The sequence below is a fragment of the Chelonia mydas genome, chromosome 5 (genome assembly GCF_015237465.2).
Source record: "Chelonia mydas isolate rCheMyd1 chromosome 5, rCheMyd1.pri.v2, whole genome shotgun sequence".
In the NCBI taxonomy this organism is placed as follows: domain Eukaryota; kingdom Metazoa; phylum Chordata; order Testudines; family Cheloniidae; genus Chelonia; species Chelonia mydas.
The window spans coordinates 97,408,067-97,434,391 of NC_051245.2; the positions used below are offsets into that span (position 1 = coordinate 97,408,067).

Consider the following 26,325-nt stretch of genomic DNA (forward strand, 5'->3'; position numbering starts at 1 on the left):
AAATCCCTATTATTTTGGTGTGCGCTTCTCCTCCGCCCTCCAAGAAAGAAAACTAACAAAGCCTATCTGACTCCTCAGTGACAGCTCTTCCCACCTAGTATCACAGTCTCCCTGAAAGTACTTAATGTGCAAACAGAAACATATAGGCCCATAATCCTGTTAAAGTAAAGATCATCTGTAAATCAGATTCTCGCTATTCACACTCCCTAGAGGAGAGGTTGGTAGTATGAGCCAGGAAGACGAGCCCCTCCCTCCTGTCGCCAGGGGCAGGCAGCCTGCCTATTTAACATGAGGCTAAACAGAGAGCAATGTGCAGCCAGCCACACACACCCAATCAAGCCTTCTCTCAACCACGGCGCACGCCCACAAAAGGGCAGGAAAGCAGAGATGGGGGTGAGCCGCAGATTCCCGATCCAGATCAGAGATATGCCCAACGTTTAGGGAAGCCGGGCTCCGGAGCAGAACTTTGCCACCGGCTGGTGAACAGAGGTTTTGTTCAGCCCCATTGCACAGCGCCAGGAGCCGGATGTTCAGTTCCAACCCTCCCCAAAAATCAGGAGGTTGCTTTGCGCACCTCTGCGCAAGGAACTGTTCTAAACCGGGGATGGACGAGAACAGAAACAAACAAACGGGAACAATTCCTTCCCCCTCCTGCTGCCAGCGTCGCCTACGCTGGGAGAGTCCCAGCTAACAAACAAGCGAAGCGCCTAGCGCACACGTGGGTGAGTGGGAATTACATCCTCCGCTTCCCTGTCCCGCAATAGCCCCGCGCACACACTCCCCCGTTGTTTCCCCTAAGGACTAAGCTCGGGGGGGCGTTGGAAGCAAAAGTTAAGCAAAGAAGCCGCTTCAAACGGGAGCCCAAAGGCTCAGCCCCTCTCCCGCTCGCCCAGGTAAGTGACATACCTGGCGCTGAGCCGGCTGGAAACGCGCCCGGAGCAGACAGACCCTGCAGCAGCCTATGGAGCTGAGCGCTCGCCGGCCCCCTCGCAGCCTGGCACGTCTGGGGAAGGGGGTGCGGCTGCAGTGTGCCTCTGAGTCAGGCTATTTCCTGTTGGAGGCAGAGGGAAAAGGAGGGAGGGCAGGGGGAGGTGTTTAATCCAGGGCCGCGGCGTTCGCCGTCTCCAGCAGGGCAGGTGAGCGCGCCGCTCGGGGCCCGGGATGGGAGCGGGCCCAGCCCTTTGGAGCGATCCAGGGAAAGCCCAGCAGGCACCTGCCGCGCGAGTCTCACCTCCCGCGCCCGGCCGGGCCCTCGCTTGTCACCCGGCGAGCGGGAAGGGAGGTGGAGCCGGGAGCTCCCGTGCACGGAAGCGCTGCCCGCCGGAGGTTTGTGCCCCAGTCCTGCGCACGCCACCGCACTGGGCGTTCACGCTCCGCCTGCGTTTGATTAGCCCAGCTCCTGGCCTTCCCCTGACTGAGCAAATCGCCCCTGAAGTGCAGGGATCCTGCCTGGAAACTCTCACAAACTTTCCAGCACGCGCTCGGCTCTCAGCTGATCCTACACCAAAACGGAGCCTCAGCCGATCCGCTCACTTACCCCAGACTCGGTGCCTTCTCTTCCTGCCATTTACTGGCAGCTTCTCCCTCTGGCCACCCCCGCTCCTGGCTCTGGCTGGAGAGAGTGGAACAGGAAATACCGGTTCAAAACCCGGGCACAATAGGTGCGATCAGGAAAGAAACTCCACTTGGCGCTTAGTCACTGTATGGTCTCTACTGAGCCACTAAAACCATCATTGTTTCGACCTGAAACTCACCCTCTTGCTGACACTTTTGCCTCATAAGTGAGCGGAAAAGTTTGTGAGGAGTCTCCCCTCCCCTAAAATCTACATTAAATTCCAAATCACAAATATATTCATTTCAAAATAAAATATCAGAAAAACTGCCCTGTCTTCCCTGATCTTTGACTACTTGGCTTTACAGCGTAAAAGTTTGATAATTTTTTCGTTAGGAAGTGTTTGAGAGGGAGTGTAATCCATAGGATAGGGCGAGCCTGGGATTTAGGAGAGATGAGTTCTAATCCAGTTTCTGCTACTATGTAACCTGTGGCAAATCACTTCACCTCTATGTGCCTGTTTCCCCTCCCTTTGTCTATGTAGATTGCAATCTCCTTCCTTTGGGGACTGATCTCTATTGAAGCCTCTACAAATCATACTAATCTTAAAAAGCACTGCTGATTTGACAGCTGTTGGCTGTGTTTAGTCACTGAACAAGTACAAGAACATAAGAACGGCCATACTGGGTCAGACCAATAGTCCATCTAGCCCAGTATCCTGTCTTCTGACAGTGGCCAGTGCCAGGTGTTTCAGAAGGAATGAACAGAACAGGCACTCATGGAGTCATCCATCCCGTCATCCACTCCTAGCTTCTGGCAAACAGGCAAGGGACACTCAGAGCATGGGGTTGCATCCCTGCCCATCCTGGCTAATCACCATTGATGGACCTATCCTCCAGGAATTTATCTAGTTCTTTTTTGATCCCTGTTATAGTTTTGGCCTTCACAACATCCTCCGGCAGAGTTCCCCAGGTTGACTCTGTGTTGTGTAAAGAAGCACTTCCTTTTGTTTGTCTTAAACCTGCTGCCTATTAATTTCATTGGATGACCCTGGGTCCTTGTTATGTGAAGGAGTAAATAGCACTTCCTTCTTCACTTTCTCATTTCATAGATATCTATCATATCCCCTCTTAGTCATCTCTTTTCCATGCTGAAAATCCCAGTCTTATTAATCTCTCATATGGAAGCCATACCATACCCCTAATCATTTTTGTTGCCCTTCTGTGTACCTTTTCCAATTCTAATATATCTTTTTGAGACAGGGTGGTGAGAACTGCACTCAGTATTCAAGGTATGGGCATACCGTGGATTATATATGGATTTCTCTCTTTCCTAATGGTTCCTAACATTCTGTTAGCTTTTTTGGCTGCTGCTGCACATTGAGCAGATGTTTTCAGAGAACAATCCACAATGACTCCACGATCTCTTTCTTGAGTGGTAACATCTAATTTAGACCCCCATCATTTTGTATTTATAGTTGGGATTATGTTTTCCAATGCACTACTTTGCATTTATCAACATTGAATTTCATCTGCCATTTTATTGCCCAGTTTTGTGAGATCACTTTGTAACTCTTTGCAGAGCAGAACATGGGCTAATTTTACCTGCTCTGCCCTGCAACTGTCTTTCCTCACCCCTTGGATGGTAGTTCATGCTTAATGCATGTCGCACACTGACCTCTGTTGAGTCTGCTAACAGTACCAGTTAAGTCCACTCTGTGAACAAATGATCTCTAGGAATTGGACTGAGAGCATCAGCTGATAGCATGTCACTGAGCAGCCATTAAATGGCATTACATTTTCATTTATTTCAGGTCTAAGACAGATTCAAACTGATGGAGTGTCTCTAGCCTACATCCCAGTACCTGCTGCCATTCTATCCCTTGTATTTGCATGTTTTTAAAGCTCTAGCTATGTGCTGTTATGAATTTGGGATCACACGTTATTAAAAACCTCTTATTTTAGGACAGTTTTGCTGTTGTGTTTTTAAAAATGGCTTGGTTCTTTTGCTCCTTTCAGGGTATATAATATTGGCCTCAGATGTTTGTATTTTATTCTCTGCCTTTAGTACAGAAGACTTATGAATGACTTTACTCTGTTTTGCTGGTGGACTTGAGCAACCTTTGGATTACCTGGGTGGTGACATCATAGCTCCAGGTGGAAACTTCTGATATCAGTCTGAGGCAAAGCAGCTCAAGTTGCAGGCTAAAAAGTGTAATTGAACCCTCCAGCTCTTCCAGACATGATCCTGAAGCCTAAACTGCCCAAATCAGCCTGTGCTTCAAGCTGTAATTCCAGATATTTCAGCTTTTTCAGATATTCCAGGTTTTTGCAAAAGTTCTCCAACTGAAAAGGGAGAGTTAAGACCTGATAGTCCTAATGTGAAAAATGTTTTTTTTTAAAGTAATATTTACACATCATAAAAGAGCAATAAACATCACCATTTGTTGGCTAGTTTGCTTCACCGTTCCCATTTAAGCAAACTTCTCCCAAATCAAACAGTTTAATCCCCAACAACAGTTTTATAAAACAATGTATTGTAGCTGGTGGACTTTACCCTGTACAGGCTTAATGAACACTTTTAATAATTTGCAGTGTAGCTGCTAGTCAGGTCACTTTGCAGCAGTTGCCAAAGTTTAGAAATTCTCAGAATTCCCAAGAGCATGGGCTCACAGAACTGCTTTTTGATTAAATGTGGTGTAATATGCATGCAGTGAACAGAAAGAATGAGACAGTGTTTTTAATTAAACCACTTGACTTGGAAACTAAGCACAGCAGACAGAAGGATCTTGCCTCTATTAAGACAACATATCACTGCATTAAAATATTTTTAGAAGTCCTGCTTGTAAGTATAGTCAACCATTAACCCAAATTTAAGTCCATTAATGTCACTAACACCCCTCTCCCCCCCCCAAAAAACCCCCACCTGCAAAACAAACAAACGTTAATATAGGTGTTGACACTCAGGGTTAATTAACTCATTGTTTTCCTTCAGCTACTTCAGGGGCTTTAAGATGAGGTTTGGATAACCCACTGCAATGCTCAGGCAACGTGGGACCAGATAATGGAGAATGGAGTCTCTGAATGTCCTTGCTTTCCTGAGTTTGTCTGACCCTTCACATTACTTGCTTCACATGTTTTTTGGTAGCTGATTCCTTTTTCCTTAATAAAAGTTAACAACTCTATATATAATCTTCTATCTGAAAAATGGGGACAATATTTCTCACTCATGGGAGCATCATGAGGATTAGTTAATGGTTTCTAAGTTCTTTAAAGATGAAGAGTGCTATGAAAGTGTATGTGCTATTCTTAAAGTGTTTTATATAGAATAAGACAACCAGAACAGAAAATATTAATTAGTAACAGGAGCAGAGTCAAGATCAGTGAATTAACATCTACAAAATCATTCATTGTACCATTTTGATTTTAGTGTTACACAATTACCAAAACACAAACTGATAAAATAATTCAGCAACTTGGAGAGGTTAGCTACCCTGCTGAGGAGCTTGTTTTAAACATTTTCTTTCTCTAGATATTATGCCTGTCAATCTTCCAGATGAAGCCCAAGAAAGGGGTGCAAATAAATAAAGTCTCTTTTTTGTTCCCAGCCCTATGTATATTATTTTTCCATCGTCTCTGGTATCTGCTATCATCTTCTGTAGGGGATGGGGACCCTTCCAATTTCTGACTGTGAGCACTTTATCTTGTAACTGCAGGTAATTCATTCTGTAAAATATGCATAGTCTGGGACATCAGAACAGATATGAACAATTTTTCCTTGTCTTCCTACAGTTTAAAAAAATCTCAATAGTGTGCAAATCATTCCTATTTATGGAACATCCACATGATAGATCACAACAGCTCCAGATAGCTGTGTGTAGCAAATTTAAAACTTCTTGTCCTCACTTGCAAAGCACACATCATGCAACTTGCACCTATGTCACCAACCTATTCTTTCATGTCCCCTTTTGCCTTGCCCACCTCCAACTGCCTTTGACTTCTTTTTCGCACAGCCTTCTCTGCTCTTCCTATGCTGATCTTTATATTTTGAATACTCTTCCAAAAACTGTTTTGTTAAACATCTACAACATTCCCAAGAACTCACTTCTACAACACCCTACAAACTTGAGTGGTTTATGCTCAGACACACAAAACTGAGCCCAACACATGCCTAAACCAAACTAACAATCCAATTTTATCTCTTTATCCCATTTCATTACTCTTCCTGCCCTATTCCTGCTTATAAGAGCGAGGCCAAATTTTTCAGCTGAAATTTTTTTTCAAACATATTCAGATTGACTAAAACAATTTGTGAATTCATGTCAAATTTGCTGTATCGTTTTGGAAAAAAACAACAATAATCATGTATCGCCCTGTGCCCCACCAAACACACACACACACACACAGGAAAAAAATTCTGAAGAAATGCTGTTTAATTTCACCACTTCCTGAATGAAATGTTTAATTTAAAACAAATGTTCATTTTGATTTTTACTTCAATTTTTAAAAAAAAGAGTTAAAAAAACCCTTTGAAACTAAATGTTTTGTTCAACCAAAAAACCCCCACAATCCCCCCTCCCAACTTTTTTGTTTAACCAAAACCTTGAAATTTTTGTTGTGGGTCAATCCAAACTGGGTCTTTAAAAATGTTTTGGTCCAGCCAGAAAATAAATTTAAAAAAAAAATCAGTTATTCACACAGCTCTACTGTGTATATCCTCACTTGTCAGTCTTATCCATTATTTAGACTGTAAACTCTTCAGGGCTGGGATCTTTCATTCTGTGAAACTAGTGGACCTAAAGAAATTATGAACCGATAAATTAGGGCTTTTCTTAACCTATTTTCAGCCTTTTTGAATTCAGCACTTTTGTCTGAGAGCATGATGCCACAACTGAAGCAAAGTGAGCAAGAGACAAGAGGAGCTTTAGTACCTATCTTCATGGTAATAGTACTCATCAACTGTGTAAACACATTGTGGCCTTAGTGCAGAGGGATAGATCAGAGGTTGCAGCAATCTGGCACCCTCTTTTATATTTATTTATGATCAGGGCCCTCATTGTGATAGACACTATACAAAGCACCGAGAACGACAGAACCTCTGCCCAAAGAACTCAGAAGATGATGTATCAAGGCACAATTTGATTTTTGCTGTCTGAATCATGTTGTACCTGGAAATTAAACCCTGGTTCTCATAGCTATCTGGCAGTCCCCAGCTCCCCCAGTTTAATTAAAACCTTTGTTATTGAAATACCTAACAGCTTGCGTACAATCAGCACAGGTGACCATGCATGTAATAAAATAAGGAAAACTGAATTTCAGGCATACGTAACATTTTAAAGGAGGAATTTTGAAAAGTGTTCCCCATTAATCTAACTCTGCCAATGGTAAAACTCCCATTGTCATCAGTGAGAGCAAACATTAGGCCAACACTACTAAGTTCTTTTGAAAAATCCACCCTCAGTGTCCAAATTTTGAGCAGAATCTATACAATAAACAAAAAAGTTTAAGAAACTAAAAAGAGATCAAGACAATCTGCGTGTCTGATGTTCAAGGAGAAAACTGCCAGTGGAGAAATATCTCATCCTTACATAAGGAATGAATCTGTGAGATAACGGTTGTCAGTACTGTAAGGGCAACCACTGCAGAAGTAATCACTTTGCATTTATATAACTTCAGTTCCATTCATCAACAGCTCTGAAAGCCCCTAATCCATTTAATGAGTAGGTGAGCCATTTTTAAAGGCAGCTGCAAAGCTTATATCAATGATCTATTAGTGCCACTATGTTATCTAAACACTATTCAATAATTAGAGACAGTACCAAGTGTGCCTGAAATGGCAATTGTCTTAGACAGTTTTCCCTTTAGCACGTTTGGGTTATTTTGTTTTATTCCTTCTACTACTTCTTCTCCAGTTGGGCCTGGGAAGTGGCCATTAGTGGAACCAGCTCTTAGATTAGCACTTGCACGGTTGGTCATACTCTAACATCCATAAGATTTTCTACAACTGTGGTCTTGCACTGGACCGGTGTACTTGTAGCATCCATGTAAAGCATAGCTGTATGCCCAACCTAAGCTTCAGAGCCTGAGCTCCAGCCTGCGCTGCAGCTTCAAAATGCTGTCTATACAGCTATTTTTAGTGTGCCAGCATGGGCCCAACTCGCTCAAGTCGGTCATCCAGCCTCGAAGGCTTGCTCCTGTGGCCTCCAAAATGCTGTGTGAACATACCACTAATGTCAACACACGTCTGCCTAACTCTAGCTTTGTGAGTTGTTGAGGGGTGAAATTTAAACAGCTACATCTCAAATTTCCATTTGCTGTAAATGAGGTGTCACTCTCAACCCCCCATCAGTTTTAACTGTTCTAGTTTTATCTCTGCTTTGCGTAGTGGTGTGTTTTGGTCTCACCAACTCATACTGGTAGCACTCATTGTATTTCCTTGATTTCAGAAGTAATTTAGCAGTTAAGGTTTCAGATGACTGACTCCCTTTTTCCTCTGGCTGAAAGATACACATACACAGCACAGATAATCTAATCCAGAACTGGCTCCAATGAGATATTATTTCATATTTTAATTAATAGCAGGCAAGAGTTGGTATCAAGAATTGCATTTTAATCCTAAATAATGGACAATACCACCAAAGAATACTGTATATTTATTAGATATCTTTCAATGACACATCACATCAGTAACAGTATTAGCCAACCAAGCAGTCATATCATTCTAAACACAAGAAAGTTGTCTGGGGAAACTCAGAAACCAAGAAAATGTTGTATTTCAAAATCAGTACCAGGCCTCTTTTAATGTAATGCTAAAAGCTCACATAAATGTGGCTCAGTCTTTCAAATGTGACAGCAAATTGGGCTCCCTTTTTATATACAATTTTTGAAAAGCAATAATGGTAATGTTACAGTAAGGCAAATTTTATAGTGTCACATGTTTGCATGTCACTTATTAAATTATGGTTTTTTTACAAGTTATTTGGTGTAATACCTAGAGTGAATTACCTATTTTTGCCCTTATTTCTTTTTATTTCTCAGCTAGTCAGAAGACTCCAGATTCTCAGCCTTTCAGAATGTAGCAATAACACAACAGGGTTTGCATCACTGTGAGCCTTGCATTGTCACTTTGCCTTTGATCTTGTGCCTCACTTCAACTACATGAGAAGTGCAGCATGAGTTATGCCAATGCAAAACTTGGCATGGTTTATTGCTATTGGAACAGAAAATCCTTGCTTTGCTTAATAATAAATAATAATATTAAAGAGTTATACATTTATGCAATGTATGCTTACTCTGTGAAGACACTCATAGCAAACGGAATAGAGAAAAGGTTATAAATTCCTTTCTCTACAACTTTGAATGTGTCATTAGACATTTAAACTAAATCAAACACTTTTTTCAGCTCCACATACCATTTGGACCCTTGCCGATAGCAGAACTGGTAGCTGGAAGCTTAAGCTTAAAAAGATAAGTCTGAAGGAGCAAAGGCAGAAATGTGAATTTCAGATTAAATCCTGTGATATTTTAAGAAGAAAATCCCTATTACACCAGTTATAGAAAAGAAAAACATTTTCCCTTACTTTTTTTCTTTTAAACACAAGAGGCTTTTTCACAGAATATTACCTTACTCCCCCCAGTTCATCTAATTGATTTCAATGGAACTTGGATAAGGGTTCCTCAATATGGCCCAAGGTGAGTAGCACAGTTTTCTTTAATCATGAGATGCCATCTGTGCACTACTGATGAATTACCAACCAACCAGTAGGAATGTGGGCTGGGACAACCAGTGTCTAATACCATACTCTTAGCTATGAATTTTGGATGCAGACACACACACAAATCCATATAACAAACACAAACCCATACACTAACACATAAACCCAAACATGCAGAGCTAAGAAAAATATATTATGTTCACATTATTGTTACACAACATAGTGAAGTTGAAACAAAAATAGGAAGACAAAAGTAGAACAAGGTGTTAACCTTAGGAACTATACACCAAAGAGGGGCAACAGGCCAAAGTCTTTTGATTTCTTTGAGGCAGACAATGATCAAGTATCACCTTTTCCAGAGTATACTAAAGGAGATAAGTCTATTTTAGTTTTTAATGCTGCTGAGAGTTCCACTGCTAGTAGTTCATGAAGAGATACTCCATCATGAGAATACACCCAGTTTCTTCCAGTCCAGTCGTAACGTTTGGGCCCACTAGAAAACAGAACATGTATACTGTATGAGCATACGTCAAACATTTCTGAAATTTCAGCCATCCCCAAAACACACACCAGGAGGATTTGAATGACTAAGTTAAAGAAAGCAGCCAGAAGTAAAACAATATTTAGCAAGAAAGAGGTGTGTGACTCGTGGTCTCAGCATGGACTAGAAGCCAATCACCACCAAATTCTAATTCCAGCTCTCAAACTGGTTCCAACATGTGGCCTTGAAGAAATCATTAAGGCCTAAATCAGGCAAAGCACTTAAGCATGTTTTAATTTACATGCATGCGAATGGTCCTATGGACTTCAGTGGGGAGTACTTTTGCTTATACACTTCACTGGATCTAGGCCATTAAGATCCTTCTCTCCTTCACTTGATTTATTTTCTCCACAATCTGTAACAGTGGTAATAATATCTAGCTCCTAAGGGTGTTATAAGAGTTGTTTGTAAACTGCTGTATTAATATAAAGTATTAATTCCAACACAATGATATAATGTGCAAATGTCCAAAATGATTCACTGCACAGAGTAAAGAATATTTTCTCTCTCAAGTTAAACACGACAGGATTAAATTACTAAATAAAAAATAATCTGCCATGTAGATCTATATCCGAAAGCAATTTGAAGCTCCTGGTGTCATGAGATGCTTCACTCCCACAACAAACACAGTAAGGGGAGAGTAAGGAGACCTGGATTCTATCTTCCACACTCAGCCACCAAGTTTAGGCAGGCTCATTTGTCTTTGCCTCAGTTACGCACCTGGAAAATGGGAAGAATGATTACAAGACTCTTTAAAAAGTATTTATTTTTAATGAAGGCAGTTTTGACTTGCCCTCCATGGAAGACAGATTTCTGTGTTGACATTTGGTGAAGTAGTAAGAAGGGAAGGAGACAAAAGAATAAAAATGTCTGCAGAGAATGAAATACAAGGAACTCTTGAAACCTCTTATCTCTGAACTCGTATTTCTAGGTCAAATTGCCTTGGGATTAGAGGTGATTCCAGTACAAACTCTGCTAGAAAACAGGCTGTCCTGTACACCTATGCCAGGCTGCAGTGTCTAAAAACTAACAAAAAACAAATCTGACACCTCAATATTTAAATTATTCACAGTATCGCAATGAATAACCTTCAGGGCGCGAACTAAAAATATTAAGGACACACATAAAGGTAAGTCAAAATGACTAGGATTTTATAGGGACATCTCTTCGGCTGCACGTGAGCTTATGGTTGTTTTGAGTGCTCCAGTTATTTTATTATGTTGTTTCTCACTGGTGTGGCCTTTGCAAAAAGTAGTAACTTTTTACTGTGCAATTACATGTGCAATTCTGGAAGTGGAAACAGCCTACAAAAAGTTAGAATTGGATATGGTTTAGGGCAACTCAACTAAAACAAAATATTTTGATGAATTATGTGAACTGTTTTGAAATTTTACCTAGTCAATATCAAATCATTGTGCTATTATTTAACAAATATAAAATAAACATGTATAGTGCTTTACACTTTCAAAATGCTGTACAAACATTTACTACCTTTTAATTATAAGGATCTTTTGAATTCTAACAACATGCCAAGCGTCTATATAGTAAGTGCGTTTCTCACACAAGACTATGAATACCTTTTTATAAAGCACTAAAAGATCATGACAACCAAAATAATTAGGCCTCATTTGTTAAAGACATTTTGCAACGTTTAAAAGCTTTAATTAATGGAGCTGCACAAAAGAGAAACTATGTGCAGGTGGCACACCTTCTTTTGAATGTGCCAATTGTATATTGCCATATAAATACAGCCTTAGTTCACCTACATGTATGTAACAAAGCACAGCAGCCTGGAGCTAGAGAAATTCAATAGTAGTTTCCTTTTCTTGTCTCTTAAGCTCTCTCTCTCTCTCACACAGTGTTGTTGCCAAAGTGGTCATTAACCCACAATGATTTTACATTTATTGTGCTGAGATAGCAAACACCACAATATTCAAATGCTGTTTATCATTAGCAGCATTGCTTGCTTAGAATCATAGAATATCAGGGTTGGAAGGGACCTCAGGAGGTCATCTAGTCCAACCCCCTGCTCAAAGCAGGACCGATCCCCGACTAAATCATCCCAGCCAGGGCTTTGTCAAGCCTGACGTTAAAAACTTCTAAGGAAGGAGATTCCACCTCCTCCCTAGGTAACGCATTCCAGTGTTTCACCACCCTCATAGTGAAAAAGGTTTTTCCTAATATCCAACCTAAATCTCCCCCACTGCAACTTCAGACCATTACTCCTTGTTCTGTCATCTGCTACCACTGAGAACAGTCTAGAGTCATCCTCTTTAGAACCCCCTTTCAGGTAGTTGAAAGGAGCTATTAAATCCCCCCTCATTCTTCTCTTCTGAAGACTAAACATCCCCAGTTCCCTCAGCCTCTCCTCATAAGTCATGTGTTCCAGTCCCCTAATCATTTTTGTTGCCATCCGCTGGACTCTTTCCAATTTTTCCACATCCTTCTTGTAGCGTGGGGCCCAAAACTGGACACAGTACTCCAGATGAGGCCTCAACAATGTCGAATAGAGGGGAAAGATCACATCCCTCGACCTGCTGGCAATGCCCCTACTTATACAGCCCAAAATGCCATTGGCCTTCTTGGCAACAAGGGCCCACTGTTGACTCATATCCAACTTCTCGTCCACTGTAACCCCTAGGTCCTTTTCTGCAGAACTGCTGCCGAGCCATTCGGTCCCTAGTCTGTAGTGGTGCATTGGATTCTTCCATCCTAAGTGCAGGACTCTGCACTTGTCCTTGTTGAACCTCATCAGATTTCTTTTGGCCCAATCCTCTAATTTGTCTAGGTCCCTCTGTATCCTATCCCTACCCTCCAGCGTATCTATCACTCCTCCCAGTTTAGTGTCATCTGCAAACTTGCTGAGGGTGCAATCCACACCATCCTCCAGATCATTTATGAAGATATTGAACAAAACCGGCCCCAGGACCGACCCCTGGGGCACTCCACTTGATACCGGCTGCAAACTAGACATGGAGCCATTGATCACTACCCGTTGAGCCTGACAATCTAGCCAGCTTTCTATCCACCTTATAGTCCATTCATCCAGCCCCTACTTCTTTAACTTGCTGGCAAGAATACCGTGGGAGACCGTGTCAAAAGCTTTGCTAAAGTCAAGGAACAACACGTCCACTGCTTTCCCTTCATCCACAGAGCCAGTTATCTCGTCACAGAAGGCAATTAGATTAGTCAGGCATGACTTGCCCTTGGTGAATCCATGCTGACTGTTCCTGATCACTTTCCTCTCCTCTAAGTGCTTCAGAATTGATTCCTTGAGGACCTGCTCCATGATTTTTCCAGGGACTGAGGTGAGGCTGACTGGCCTGTAGTTCCCAGGATCCTCCTTCTTCCCTTTTTTAAAGATGGACACTACATTAGCCTTTTTCCAGTCATCTGGGACCTCCCCCGATCGCCATGAGTTTTCAAAGATAACGGCCAATGGCTCTGCAATCACATCCGCCAGCTCCTTTAGCACTCTCGGATGCAATGCATCCGGCCCCATGGACTTGTGCTCGTCCAGCTTTTCTAAATAGTCCCGAACCACTTCTTTCTCCACAGAGGGCTGGTCACCTTCTCCCCATGCTGTGCTGCCCAGTGCAGTAGTCTGGGAGCTGACCTTGTTCGTGAAGACAGAGGCAAAAAAAAGCATTGAGTACATTAGCTTTTTCCACATCCTCTGTCACTAGGTTGCCTCCCTCATTCAGTAAGGGGCCCACACTTTCCTCGACTTTCTTCTTGTTGCTAACATACCTGAAGAAACCCTTCTTGTTACTCTTGACATCTCTTGCTAGCTGCAACTCCAGGTGTGATTTGGTCTTCCTGATTTCACTCCTGCAAGCCCGAGCAATATTTTTATACTCATCCCTGGTCATTTGTCCAATCTTCCACTTCTTGTAAGCTTCTTTTTTGTATTTAAGAGCAGCAAGGATTTCACTGTTAAGCCAAGCTGGTCGCCTGCCATATTTACTATTCTTTCTACGCTTCGGGATGGTTTGTCCCTGTAACCTCAATAAGGATTCTTTAAAATACAGCCAGCTCTCCTGGACTCCTTTCCCCCTCATGTTATTCTCCCAGGGGATCTTGCCCATCAGTTCCCTGAGGGAGTCAAAGTCTGCTTTTCTGAAGTCCAGGGTCTGTATTCTGCTGCTCTCCTTTCTTCCTTGTGTTAGGATCCTGAACTCGACCATTTCATGGTCGCTGCCTCCCAGGTTCCCATCCACTTTTGCTTCCCCTGCTAATTCTTCCCCGTTTGTGAGCAGCAGGTCAAGAAGAGCTCTGCCCCTAGTTGGTTCCTCCAGCACTTGCACCAGGAAATTGTCCCCTACATTTTCCAAAAACTTCCTGGATTGCCTGTGCACCGCTGTATTGCTCTCCCAGCAGATATCAGGGTGATTGAAGTCTCCCAGGAGAACCAGGGCCTGCGATCTAGTAACTTCTGTGAGTTGCCGGAAGAAAGCCTCGTCCACCTCATTCCCCTGGTCTGGTGGTCTATAGAAGACTCCCACCACGACATCACCCTTGTTGCTCACACTTCTAAACTTAATCCAGAGACTCTCAGGTTTTTCTGCAGTTTCATACTTGAGCTCTGAGCAGTCATACTGCTCTCTTACATACAGTGCAACTCCCCCACCTTTTCTGCCCTTCCTGAACAGCTTATATCCATCCATGACAGTACTCCAGTCATGTGAGTTATCCCACCAAGTCTCTGCTTCTCCCACTCTGTCAAGGTTCCTTCCCCATTCTGAACTCTAGGGTACAGATGTGGGGACCTGCATGAAGGACCCCCTAAGCTTATTCTTACCAGCTTAGGTTAAAAACTTCAAGGTACAAACTTTGCCTTGTCCTTGAGCCTTATGCTGCCACCACCAAGCGTGTTAAACAAAGAACAGGGAAAGAGCCCACTTGGAGATGTCATCCCCCGAAAATATCCCCCCAAGCCCTATCCTGGGGAAGGCTTGATAAAAATCCTCACCAATCTGCATAGGTGAACACAGACTCAAACCCGTGGATCTTAAGAACAATGAAAAACTAATCAGGATCTTAAAAGAAGAATTTTAATGAAAGAAAAAGTAAAAGAATCACCTCTGTAAAATCAGGATGGTAAATACCTTACAGGGTAATCAGATTCAAAACCTAGAGAATCCCTCTAGGCAAAACCTTAAGTTACAAAAAGACACAAAAACAGGAATATACATTCCATTCAGCACAGCTTATTTACCAGCCATTTAAACAAAAGGAACTCTAACGCATTTCTAGCTAGATTACTTACTAATCTAACAGAAGTTCTGAAGAGCGTTCCTGACCTGGTCCTGGCAAAAGCATCACACAGACAGACCCTTTGTTCCCCCCGGCCCTCCAGCTTTGAAAGTAACTTTTCTCCTCATTGGTCATTTTGGTCAGGTGGCAGCGAGGTTATCCTAGCTTCTTAACCCTTTACAGGTGAAAGGATTTTGCCTCTGGCCAGGAGGGATTTTATAGTTCTGTATACAGAAAAGTGGTTACCCTTCCCTTTATATTTATGGCACACCCCATAGTGCATCACATCCAGGACACAGATGTTATTAGCGTTAGTTACAGTACATGCAGTATATGTCTGCATATAAAAGTTACAAAATCTCTTAGCAGGAATTGGAAAACTAAGTAAACATGTACTGTTTTCTTGCAGGAAACACACAAAACGTTTGCCATACTGCCATAAACAGATGAAGCATAAAGCCAAACCTTTACAAGGGATTTACAAGATTTCTTAGATGAAAAATTCTCTCAGGGTGAGAAGCTTTTAGCAGACCCTACTTTTTTTGGACGGGCAGGGCTGTTCCTTTCTTCAATAGGGGACGGATAGCTCAGTGGTTTGAGCATTGACCTGCTAAACCCAGGGTTGGGAGTTCAATCCTTGAGGGGGCCATTTAGGGATCTGGGGCAAAAAAAATTGGGAATTGGCCCTGCTTTGAACAGAGGGTTGGATTAGATGATCTCCTGAGGTCCCTTCCAACTCTGATATTCTATGATGCAGCAATGACTTAATTTTTTTTTCGGGGGGAGGGATAGCTCAGTGGTTAGAGCATTGGCCAGCTAAACCCAGGGTTGTGAGTTCAATCCTTGAGAGGGCAAAAATTGGGGATTGGTCCTGCTTTGAGCACGGGGTTGGACTAGATGACCTCCAGAGGTCCCTTCCAACCCTAATATTCTATGATTCTATGATCCCTTGAACATATTGAAGATGAAAACTACTACTTATATTTTCCACAAATCTGTTACTCAGGAACACGTACTTCTTCACTCAGCTAGCATTGGCTCATAAAAGTTAAACAGATCCAAATACAATATAAACTCTCTGACTTCTTAATCTCCAGATACGGATTTAAATAGAACCTGAACTTGTGTTTTATGCTTGAGAACCTGAACTTGTGTTTTAAAAAAAAATATCTAATGCGTAACTTAGATTCTGAGGCACTGTCTTGCAAGTGTCTAGACATAAATAAAAAGGATTGTTTGATTTCTTGCCTATTGCCTTTCCATGATAAAAACCTTTGAAAAGCAATATCTTGTTTATTTAAACAAACAAGATTCGGGGAGGAGAGAGGGATTAACAATAAGCTACAATGGCTTATCTAATATAATGTACACCAGTGGTTCTCAACCGGGGTACGTGTACCCCTGGGGGGGTACTCAGAAGTCTTCCAGGGGGTACATCAATTCATCTAGATATCTGCCTAATTTTACAATAAGCTACATAAAAAGCACTAGCGAAGTCAGTACTAACTAAAATTTCATACAGACAATGAGTTGTTTATATTGCTCTACATACTACACACTGAATTTAAGTACAATATTTCTGTTTTAATTGATGTATTTTATAATGTATATGGTAAAAATAAGTAAGCAAGCAATTTTTCAGTAACAGTGTGCTGTGACACCTTTGTATTTTTATGTCTGATTTTGTAAGCAAGTAGTTTTTAAGTGAGGTGAACCTTGGGAATACACAAGGCAAATCAGACTCCCAAAAGGGGTACAGTAAGTCTGGAAAGGTTGAGAGTCACTGCTGTACACCAGCTAAGTGTACACCAAAAACAGTTACAGGAGGCTAGAAGGCAAATCACTAAAGAGTATTTTAATTACTTAGGCAGACTATTTAAAATAAGATGATTTTCTAAAATTTCACTTTTAAAAATGTTAATCCTACTGCACAGTAGTTTGATCCATTCCTGATTTTATAGTTAGTTGTTCTATTTGAATGACCTCTAAGAAATCTACCTACATATGTACAGTGAATCTTTATGCTTTGTTTTTCCTTTTTAGCTAGACCATCCATCAACAATGCCAGAGAGATGAAAGACTACCTCATTCTGCTCCTGGGAGAGTAGCAGATTTCACTGTAAACTTTTGGTGAGGCCACTCATGGCATTCTTTCAACACATTCTGTACATCTCACTCCTAGTCAGAACCAACTGCAAAATCTGGAATGGATCAAACTGGCACAGAAGACAAGGCAGAGGACACAGCAATCAAGACCTCCACATTAAGAACTGCTCAAGATTGATAAAAACATCTCTCGGTTAAGCTGTAGAAAACATGCGCACGAACAAAACAAGAAACCCATACACAGGCTTACAGGGTGAATCCATAAAGAATAGTGTTAGACCATAACAATCTCATTTCTCTTCCTGACAGTTCTTTTGTCACAGCTGTTTAGCCTTCTATGTATAGGCTACAGTCATGTTCACAGTGCTTGTGAAAACTGGACATTTAAAAAATGGAACACATTTTATTACATGATACATTTTACTGCACTAGTTTGTGGGTCAGCCTGTCCGTTTCTGTCAGTCACCACCTGAAGTATAAACAGCAACTAGTTATCATACCTTTAGGGAAAATCCTATTGGGTGTATGTTTCGAGAAAATGCATAAAATATGTGATCAGGGCATTAAATAGTCTCCATGGGGCTAACAGGCAGGCTTTTAATTCATCTCTGAATTTTCAGACAGTTCCTAGCATACAGATAATTACTTACCTAGTAGGAGAGGACAGCCAAATCTGCTTGTTCGGTGTCTGCCTGTTGATTACATAGGTTCCCATGTCTCCACCTAGTTTAGCTGTTAAAACTCCATTCTAAAGCATAAAGGGGGGGAAGGGAGGAGTATCGATGCACCATTACTTAATAAGAATAATGATTTTTCTTCTATAATAAAGCACTGTAGATATAAAGATCAAAACAGCAATTTGCGAGATATCTGCCAAAGCATCATCACTGGACATTCAAATCCTCCACAATCTGCTATGCCATTCTGCCTCACTGATGACCAGTGGGACCACCATTAGATATGAAAACTTGTCAGTCTCCATGGTGAAACACAGATCATTTGTGTCTGATCTAGACTCTAAGCTCTCTTGATCTGGACTTGTGTGTTGGTATAGCACCATCCACAATGTTAGGACTCAAATAAATAATACTCCAGTGAGCTTTGACCTCTCTTCTGAGACTGCCAGCTTGTGCACTTATTACTGCTCAACTGTGAAGTGGGCATTCAGTCCACTAGCAACTGGATTGAGACCATCTATTCATTTCACAGAGAACATTCAACAGCTAGCAGAAAGCAACTATTTTTGTTCACTAACAATCTGAAACCGATTAAAACAGGTGGCCAGAGGCAAGAGGCTCCATGTCCCATTACTGAATCTCTGAGCTATCCAGGTTTACTTTACTTTTTTTTCCTGTAACTGTATATGGTCTCCAAATGAGTGAGACAAGTACATTCCCACATAACTTGTGATGAAGTGCCCAGATCCTGCATTATACCTCAGGAATGTTCCAATTCTAACTATCTGAGGTTTGTTTTGATTCACTTATGTCAATTATAGAACATTTTCCAAGAGAGCGTTTCTTTCCTTTGTACTGCCTTCCTTCCATCTCTGAATTATACCATGAAGATTTACATTGGCATGACATTTTCATAAGGGAATTTTGAAGGGCAACTATAACTCTTTTAGAGAGTCCTAATTTTAAGGGTATAAGACAGATACCACTTGGACTGAGTAAACCTGAGAGTGACCTGAATTAAACTTAGGTAAAAAATAGCAGTATTGTAGCTTATGTACCGTGGGTCTACTTCAGGTATTAGGATAGCTGCACATTTCTTTTTCCCTACAGCCTCCCCAAATGCACTGCAGCCCACACTGTGTCAGCACCTTTCGTGATCCTGCATTACCTTTTTCTGATCCAGAAGACAATTGCTAGATCTCTTTTAATTTTCCTGTAGGTAACAATTTGTTTTGAAATTTCAACAGCATTTTACCTTGTGACCGAGTAGCTACTGAAAGTTCAACATCATTTCATAGCAAAAGCAGCAGTCCTCTGCAACATCAGCCAACCCTTTTGATTACTGACATTTCACAAGTGATGTGTTAATCTAAAGCCCAGCCCCGCTACTGTCTGAGTTCAGTAAAGAAACAAAGGTTGTTTGATTATTCTATATGGTACAGGGGAAAAAGAAGTACAAATGAATAAAAGCCTCTGATGGTGCTAATTAATACTGAGTCATTTGATTTCCCTGCCAGTTATTTTATTTTAACTAGGTAATGCTTTAGCCTAATGTGACACGAGGACTAAAACTAACCTATTCCCAGTCTCATTGTGAGCTCACTCCTTACTATTTCCCAGTGTTCTAAGAACAGCATGAAATGAAACAGGTAAAACAAGGGTACCTTGGAGAGCTTTGAATGCTATAAATTATTCTAATTAAATATTTGCACAAATGTGTTAGTATATTCTGTTACCTAATGTTCAGAGCTATACACAAGTGTTCAGCATTATCCCATAATGCATGCTGTATGTTAAAATATACTAATACCAAATAGGGCTCAACTGATCTAATAAGAACACTACATCAACACTTACATTATTATGGGGCTTCTGTTTTTCACGGTTCATTAATTTCATTTTTGGGGTTTTATTTTTTAACGTTTTTTGAATTGTATGTAGATGTCCAAAAACTGGGGGCCTTGGAGGCTCTATTTCTAGGTTCTGTAAATAAACAACATATACTATGCCGTTACTCATTTCAGTAGTATATATGGTAATCAGTAATCTCTTTGTAATGTTCCGTAGTGCACTTTAATGTAGTACTGTTGCAAGCAGCACTATGTTATAATGCAGTAGGAAGCCTTCAGTGCGCGCCAGCAGCGTCTACATGGATCAATTAATGTACAACACATTAGTGTGCTTTAGAAATCATACTCCTGCAGTCTGCATTACTGCTCCCTGTAGACAAGCTCTTAGATACAAGTAATCATTTCTGGTGTTTTTCCAGTGTTTAATGGATAAACACCTTTTTTTGTATCAGGATACTTTAAAAAGTTAAAAGCTAACATCAGAAGCCCTAATGATGTGTCAGACAGAAGAGAGATGATCTTTGCTTTCACATTGTAAATTAAGGGAAAATTATCTTCAAACCCTGGTATTAAAACATTCACACATTCATTCTGTACTATTCATAAAACTTTGGAAAATACATTTTAAAACCTTTTTTAAAAAAGTTAATGGAAACAACACTTAAGAATTAATTTTTCATTTTTGTGCATAGCTAGTATGAAACTATTGCATGCTGTTATGGACATTCATAATTTCTGCTAACAAGATTACTCTCCAGGGAGACATTTTCAAGCACATCACATATTAACTGAATGGAGAAATTTAAAAGGTCAAAAGATATTACAACTCTGCCAGTTCTTTTCCAAGTGTGCCACCCTGTGGCTTGTCATATTACTAGTCTTTTCATAATTTGAATCCAAACAGTCATAATGTACATATTAAGATTGACGTAAATAAAAATCCTCCAAACCTTTCAGTAAGTACATGCCAAAAACTTTACATTGAAAAGTTACTGGAGAGAAAGGCAATTCAAGTCAGGAAGCATATAAAAAATATTTAATCTAAAGAAAAAACACAACACAAAACTTTTTGGTGATATTTTTTCTATTTAGTTTTCAAAATATTCTTTATATTGAATAGATCTTGAAAGGCTAATAATCACAACCTTTCAAGATCTATTCAAAACACTAGCAGTGAATAATACATTGCTATTATTTATTGGAGAAGTTACAGGTACAATATTAATTGAATATTTGACCATATCAAGTACTTATCAGTTTTGCCAAATGCAAAAAGAGGCTAAGGTATTATTTTCCCATTGTATATGTACTTCTGTGAGATAAAGAGTGAATGTAGTGCTCAGAACAGGTGACAGTTGGACAGCTCTGAAGACTAAAGGCCTCTATACACAGAACACAAGCAGCAGAAGCTCCAGCTGCCCGTTTATATGCACTTAAATCCTGATCTGGTGGAGCCACTAGTTGGGAACCTCCACATGGGGATATAAACAGGAAGCAACTATTATTCCAGTCCAGAGACTGGAGTAGTGTAGATGCTATGTTGCAGCCAGTGGTCTGGGTTAGATTTTATTCTCCTCAAATCAAGCAGAGCACAGCAGCATATAATTTGATTGATTCCACCAACTGTAAATAAACTGACAGGTATTTGAAAATAAATTTTTAGCTACAGCTGTCACTTTCACCAAGATAATTCAAAAGTGACATGTGTAACACCAGTATCAGAGACCAGTATAAGAGACCGGAAACCAATTTCCAGCCTCATGTAATAATGGTTTAACTCTCATAAAAATAACTTCATCGTTTAAATACTATTACAATTCTTTAACTCTTAAAACAGTGTATTATATATTTTTCCATCAAAAAAGATGCCGCTCCCTCAATGAGTAAAATCAAATTTAAAAACTTGATTTTCAAATAGTTCACACTGAATAAATAAGTGAAATATGTTTCTTAAACTTTTGCACTAAAGACTAGTTGAATGAAGATATTTCCCTCACGGAAAAACCCTACAATAATTACAGCAAGAACAAAAACTGTAAAATATACCCCAAAGGAGACATCATAATCTTCAGGTGTAAAAGGCTTGTCTGCTAGATCCTCAAAGAAGTCTGCTAATGAGTCCAGTGTTTCTTCAGCAAGTTTTTCATAAGTAGTCTCATCTAAAGAACTGCAGTGGCATGTAAACAAATCTAAGATTACTAGGAGAAAATATGTATTACTTTAGCATGAAACTCTTTCCTACAACAAATACAAAACAAGATCATCATCATCTTGGGAACATGTTATAATATGAGATAATCACTTGCGATTGGAGGAGGTGATTTGTCACAAATTGCCGTATGCCACAAAGCACCTTATAAATTGAGGTGGAATTTTAAAACCTGAGATTATAGACAGCTAATTGGACTAAGTATGTTTCTTTCCCCAGTTACTTCTGTGCCCAGAATGTTACTGAAGATAGACCTCTAGATTTTAAAATACAACACTGTTGCAGAAGTACTCTGTCCATGCAAGTACTGTTTAATCTTTAAGGTAAATCTAAACAATTTATATTTATAAACATACAGTATGTTGTTTATAGACATATTATACAGGAAACAGCAACTGTATACATAAACAAAGATGTAAAGATGTCAACATTCAGACACATCCGGTCTACATACAGTAAGGGACTTCCCTCTTTTGGAAATCCCCATTCATTCCAATAAAATAATAAATATGCACTTCTACTGTAGTTTTCTTCCAAGAATCTCAAAGCATGTTACAAATATTAGGTAAACCTCTCAACACCTCCACTTTACCAACAGAAAAATGGAGGCAGATGCAGACTTGGAAACCTAGGTCTCTCCACAGAAAAAAAGATTAATTTTGAATCCATCTCCATGGTGCGCTTTAACCTAGTTTGCGCATCTGGGTATTGTATATGTATATTTATAACAATACGCAATTCAGTGAAATGTTTTCAGTAGCAAACAAATGTGGAAACACAAAATAATTACAGTTATCATAAAATACTGCAAAGTTACTTAATACTTTGAATTTCTATAGCATCTTTCATTCAAGAGTGTCTCATGCCACTTATCTGAGGTACAGTGGGGAATCATTTATTCTACCTTACAGATGGGAAAACTATGGCCCATGAGAGGTTAAGTGATTTCCCAAATTCACACAGGAAATCTGTGGCAAACCTAGAAACAGAATTCAGAAGTGATAATTCCAAGTCCTTTCCTTACTTACAAGACTAGCCTTCCGCCCTAGCTCATATCAACAATCACACTATATTAATTTTCAGGGCTGTCACATCTACAGATGATTTCTCTGGAATCTGTATGCAACTGTCAGAATTCTCATATAAATAATTCAGAATAAAACTTACCTTTTGTTATTCAAAGTTCCTGCATTTCTTAAATCAATAAACTGAACACTTCTGTTTTTAACCTTTAGAACATGGTCTAATTGTTGCAGATGAGAATCCTAAAAATAAGTTAAATTAAGTGTTAACAAAAGTAATGGTACAAAATGTCAATTTTTGTCATATTTAAGAAACAGAATCCCAAAGTCACTCCCCCCCCCCCCACAGTTAAAAGTTCATTTGTTATCTTACAGGACCAACAAAGCAGCAAAAACTATCTATTAGTATTCTTGAGGCAGAAATGCACGTTTAGGACACTCTGGCCTTTTACTATGATTTAGTAAGAGGGAAAATGGTGTTGTGTTTAAGGCACTAGACTAGAAAACAGGAGATCCGAGTTCTATTCCTTGGTTTGTCACAGACGTCCTAAGCAACCTTGGACAACTCACTTTCAAAAGTGTCCACTAATTTGGTGCGCCTGAGTTCATGCACTTGGAGTCTGATTATGGCCAGTGCTGAGCATCCACAACCCTAGCTGAAATCAATGAGAGCCATGAGTGTTCATCACCCTTGAAAATTAAGTCCTAAACGTCTCAAGGTGAGTACCCCAAATTAGCTGTCATTTTTGAAAATGTTGGTCTTAATCACGGTTTCAATTCCACACCTGTAAAATGGGGTGTTGCAGGTACATATTAATTATTTCTAAAGTACTCAGATACTACAATAGAAAGTCTATAAATAAGCTATGTAAAAGAAAGCTAGAAACTTGCGTGAAGTAGCAGCACACTAACAGAAATATTTTAATTCTCCAAACTAATCTTCACAGTTTCACGTTGGGGATTACAGTCACCATGCTGCCTGTCTCCAGACAAGCTGAGACCACCACCAAGTATGCTGAACACTGAGCATCCACCCCATGTTGTCTCTACCGAAGACTGGCTTATCAGGCCTTGTCTACGCTGGGGAAATTTAGCAAAAAATTCAAACCAGTTAAAACCTTTTGGACCCACATCACAGACAAGGCTCTAAAGGCTAGAATAGTTCTGTTAACTGGAGCTCTCTGAAAGCTGTTAATTAGTTTGAAAATTGGTTTGAATTGCTGGGGAAATGTCCCCTCTACAGACAAAGCATTCAGTTTTGGAGGTGATGTCTGTGTTCTTCGCTCCACTAGAAAACTGCCTGAACGCTAAATTCATCTCACACAGAACACTATAATGACTCTGTTTTCGGAGCGTCGCTGAAGGAATAATTTGTGTACAGAGGACTGCTGGGTGCTGCTGATCGTTTCTTGTCTCACACCAACACGAGGACATGACAACGCTCTCAACTATAGTAGCTCATGGAATAAGACAAAGATAAAGAGCGTAAAAGCCTCCCTCCCAACGATGCAAAAGGCGGGGGACGGGGGTGGAGGGAACCTCAGCAACATCTCCTCAACCTCCCCCGCTAACGCTTTTTTGGGCTGCTGTGTCTGCATGCTGTTACCTCCGACGCTGACTCCCCCTCACTCATGCAGCAGACAGAGATCCGGGGTTTCAAGACAATGACAAAGCATTTAAGCCCCAAAAGTCTGACACTCCCCACCTCTCAACTACCAAAAAAGGGCAACAGTCCCCCCTGCGGCGCTTTGCATTCACGCGGGCTAGGAGCGCCACAGCTCCAGCTCGGTCCTGCGTTGCTCCACGATCGCAACCCTGCTGGCAGGACGGGGCCTTGGCCGTCTCGGGCTCGGCGACAGTGGGAACGAGGGGGGTTGAAACAGCTCATGGAGCCTCGCCCGGCAAATCCTTCAGCGGCGCCAAGGGCGAGTCTCGGGAGTGGGGGAGAGCGGCTCCCTGCCCCCAACACGCACGCCGGGGCCGGGCACCGCTCTGCCTGCCCCAGCCGCGTCACGCGGGCGCCGCGCGGCTCGCTACTCACGAGCTGGCGGCAGGAGGCGGCGGGTCCCGCCACTAGCGCCCCACGGACTCTCGCGGCCTCGCGCAGGCCCCGGGCTGCAGCGCGCGCCGGCCTCCACATGCCGCCGCCGGAGGAGTCGGCCCGCCCCGCCCCCAACGGCCGCTTCTGCGCGCGACAGCCCCGGGACTGGGCCGGCGCCGCAACTACCGCCCCCCAGCGGCGCGGGGGGCTGCCCGCCGGCGCCCTGACGCCTCAGGCCCTTTGTACGTGCGATATAGTGTCGTAGGGCCACCGGCCAGAGCCATTGGGCACCATTCCCAGAGCGCCACCCACTCAATGCCATGGGCCAGCAGGGGCTGCACCGCGGCTCCGGCTGCTTGTGTCCCCCTCACCCCTTCCCCTGCCCGTCATCACTTGCCGCCCAGCCGGGCAGCTCTCGGCCTCTCACGGCTCTGGGGGCGGCGCAGCTCAGCGCTCGGGACGTTGCTTGACTAGTTCTGGCTCTGACTCGTCCGTGCTAGCGGCAGCCTCACCTCCCGCCAGCTTTGGAGCCAGGTGGGTCTCCCTGGCTTAGAAAAGTCTGTGTATGGGCACGGGGCAGCATGTGATGACTCAAGGCTGGTTGTACCGCCCAGGGCACACTCACTAAAAGAGAGCAAAACTAGGGCTAACGACAGTGTAGTTACAATATCAGAACACAGCAAGTAAGATTAAAACCAATGAAGTTACTCCGTGGAGCGAAAAAACAAGATCTACTCCGGTCGCATCAGACTTCAGCATGAACACTGCTGCTCACCAGAAATCTCTTTTCCCATCCCCAGAGCGGCTTTTTCACTAATAGCCCAGTAGATGGAGAGCTTGCACTTCCCCCTACTGGGCAGTGGCAGGGTATGTACGCTAGAATACATATCCTGCTATAGGATTTTAATTGGGTAGGTAGGGAAATAAGGGTGCAGTTCATAATACTGTCTAAATCTTAGGCCTCATCTACACAGGAAAATGAACCGGTATAGCTACTGAGTCTCCCCATGTGGACACTATTCCAAAATAAAAGTGACTTTATTCCAGCACAATTACTGCTCTCACAAAATGGAATAATTATTCCAGGACAAAAGTGACTCATTCTGGAATAATATCCATGAAGGGAGTTATTTTGCAATAGATATTCTGGGCAATTTCCCTGTATAGAAAAGACCTTACACTGATCCAGTAAAGGGAAGACAAGATGTCCCATCTACTAAAATAGAAATCTGTTTGATAGGGTTTCTGGAGAGGGCTGAGGTCATGCTTCCCAGAACAATGAGGGAGGCATAAAGGAGTTTTTGTAGGTGGCTGGCTGAGTTCCTGCTGAATTGATGACTGAAACAGTGCTAGGATT

At 41.6% G+C, this 26,325-nt stretch overlaps 2 protein-coding genes across 10 annotated transcripts in view; both read right to left on the bottom strand.

Annotated features, from left to right (window-relative positions):
• The window catches only part of TJP2 (tight junction protein 2), a 90,771-nt gene extending 89,020 nt beyond the window's left edge, over positions 1-1,751 (bottom strand). For 3 of the 9 annotated variants that reach the window (XM_043547672.1, XM_043547673.1, XM_037901859.2), the window contains exon 1: positions 907-1,112. Coding sequence is in view for 1 of the 9 variants with exons in the window: in XM_043547671.1 (XP_043403606.1) it covers positions 1,538-1,567 (30 nt within the window). In the remaining 8 variants the exon portion in view is untranslated. Of the gene's footprint in view, positions 1-906; positions 1,113-1,231; positions 1,345-1,537 lie in introns of those variants that run through there. The other 6 variants (XM_043547677.1, XM_027827855.3, XM_043547675.1 and 3 more) reach the window with 5 other exon arrangements.
• Positions 1,752-8,191: 6,440 nt separating this feature from the next.
• FXN (frataxin) lies at positions 8,192-25,123 on the bottom strand. Its single transcript, XM_037901861.2, has 5 exons — positions 24,969-25,123; positions 23,073-23,170; positions 21,743-21,863; positions 17,820-17,917; positions 8,192-9,759 (listed from the first exon to the last, which is right to left on the bottom strand). The coding sequence occupies exons 1-5, from the start codon at positions 25,065-25,067 to the stop codon at positions 9,606-9,608; spliced, it is 570 nt and encodes a 189-aa protein (XP_037757789.1). The 5' UTR covers positions 25,068-25,123; the 3' UTR covers positions 8,192-9,605.
• Between the last annotated feature and the right edge of the window lie 1,202 nt (positions 25,124-26,325).

Excerpts from the sequence above, each read along its gene's own strand:
- FXN (XM_037901861.2), bottom strand. The coding sequence starts at position 25,067 with ATGTGGAGGCCGGCGCGCGCTGCAGCCCGGGGCCTGCGCGAGGCCGCG. Across the intron at positions 23,171-24,968 it reads CCGCCTCCTGCCGCCAGCTC|GATTCTCATCTGCAACAATT; the intron begins GTGAGTAGCGAG and ends ACTTATTTTTAG. Across the intron at positions 17,918-21,742 it reads ATTATGATGTCTCCTTTGGG|AATGGAGTTTTAACAGCTAA; the intron begins GTATATTTTACA and ends TTTATGCTTTAG.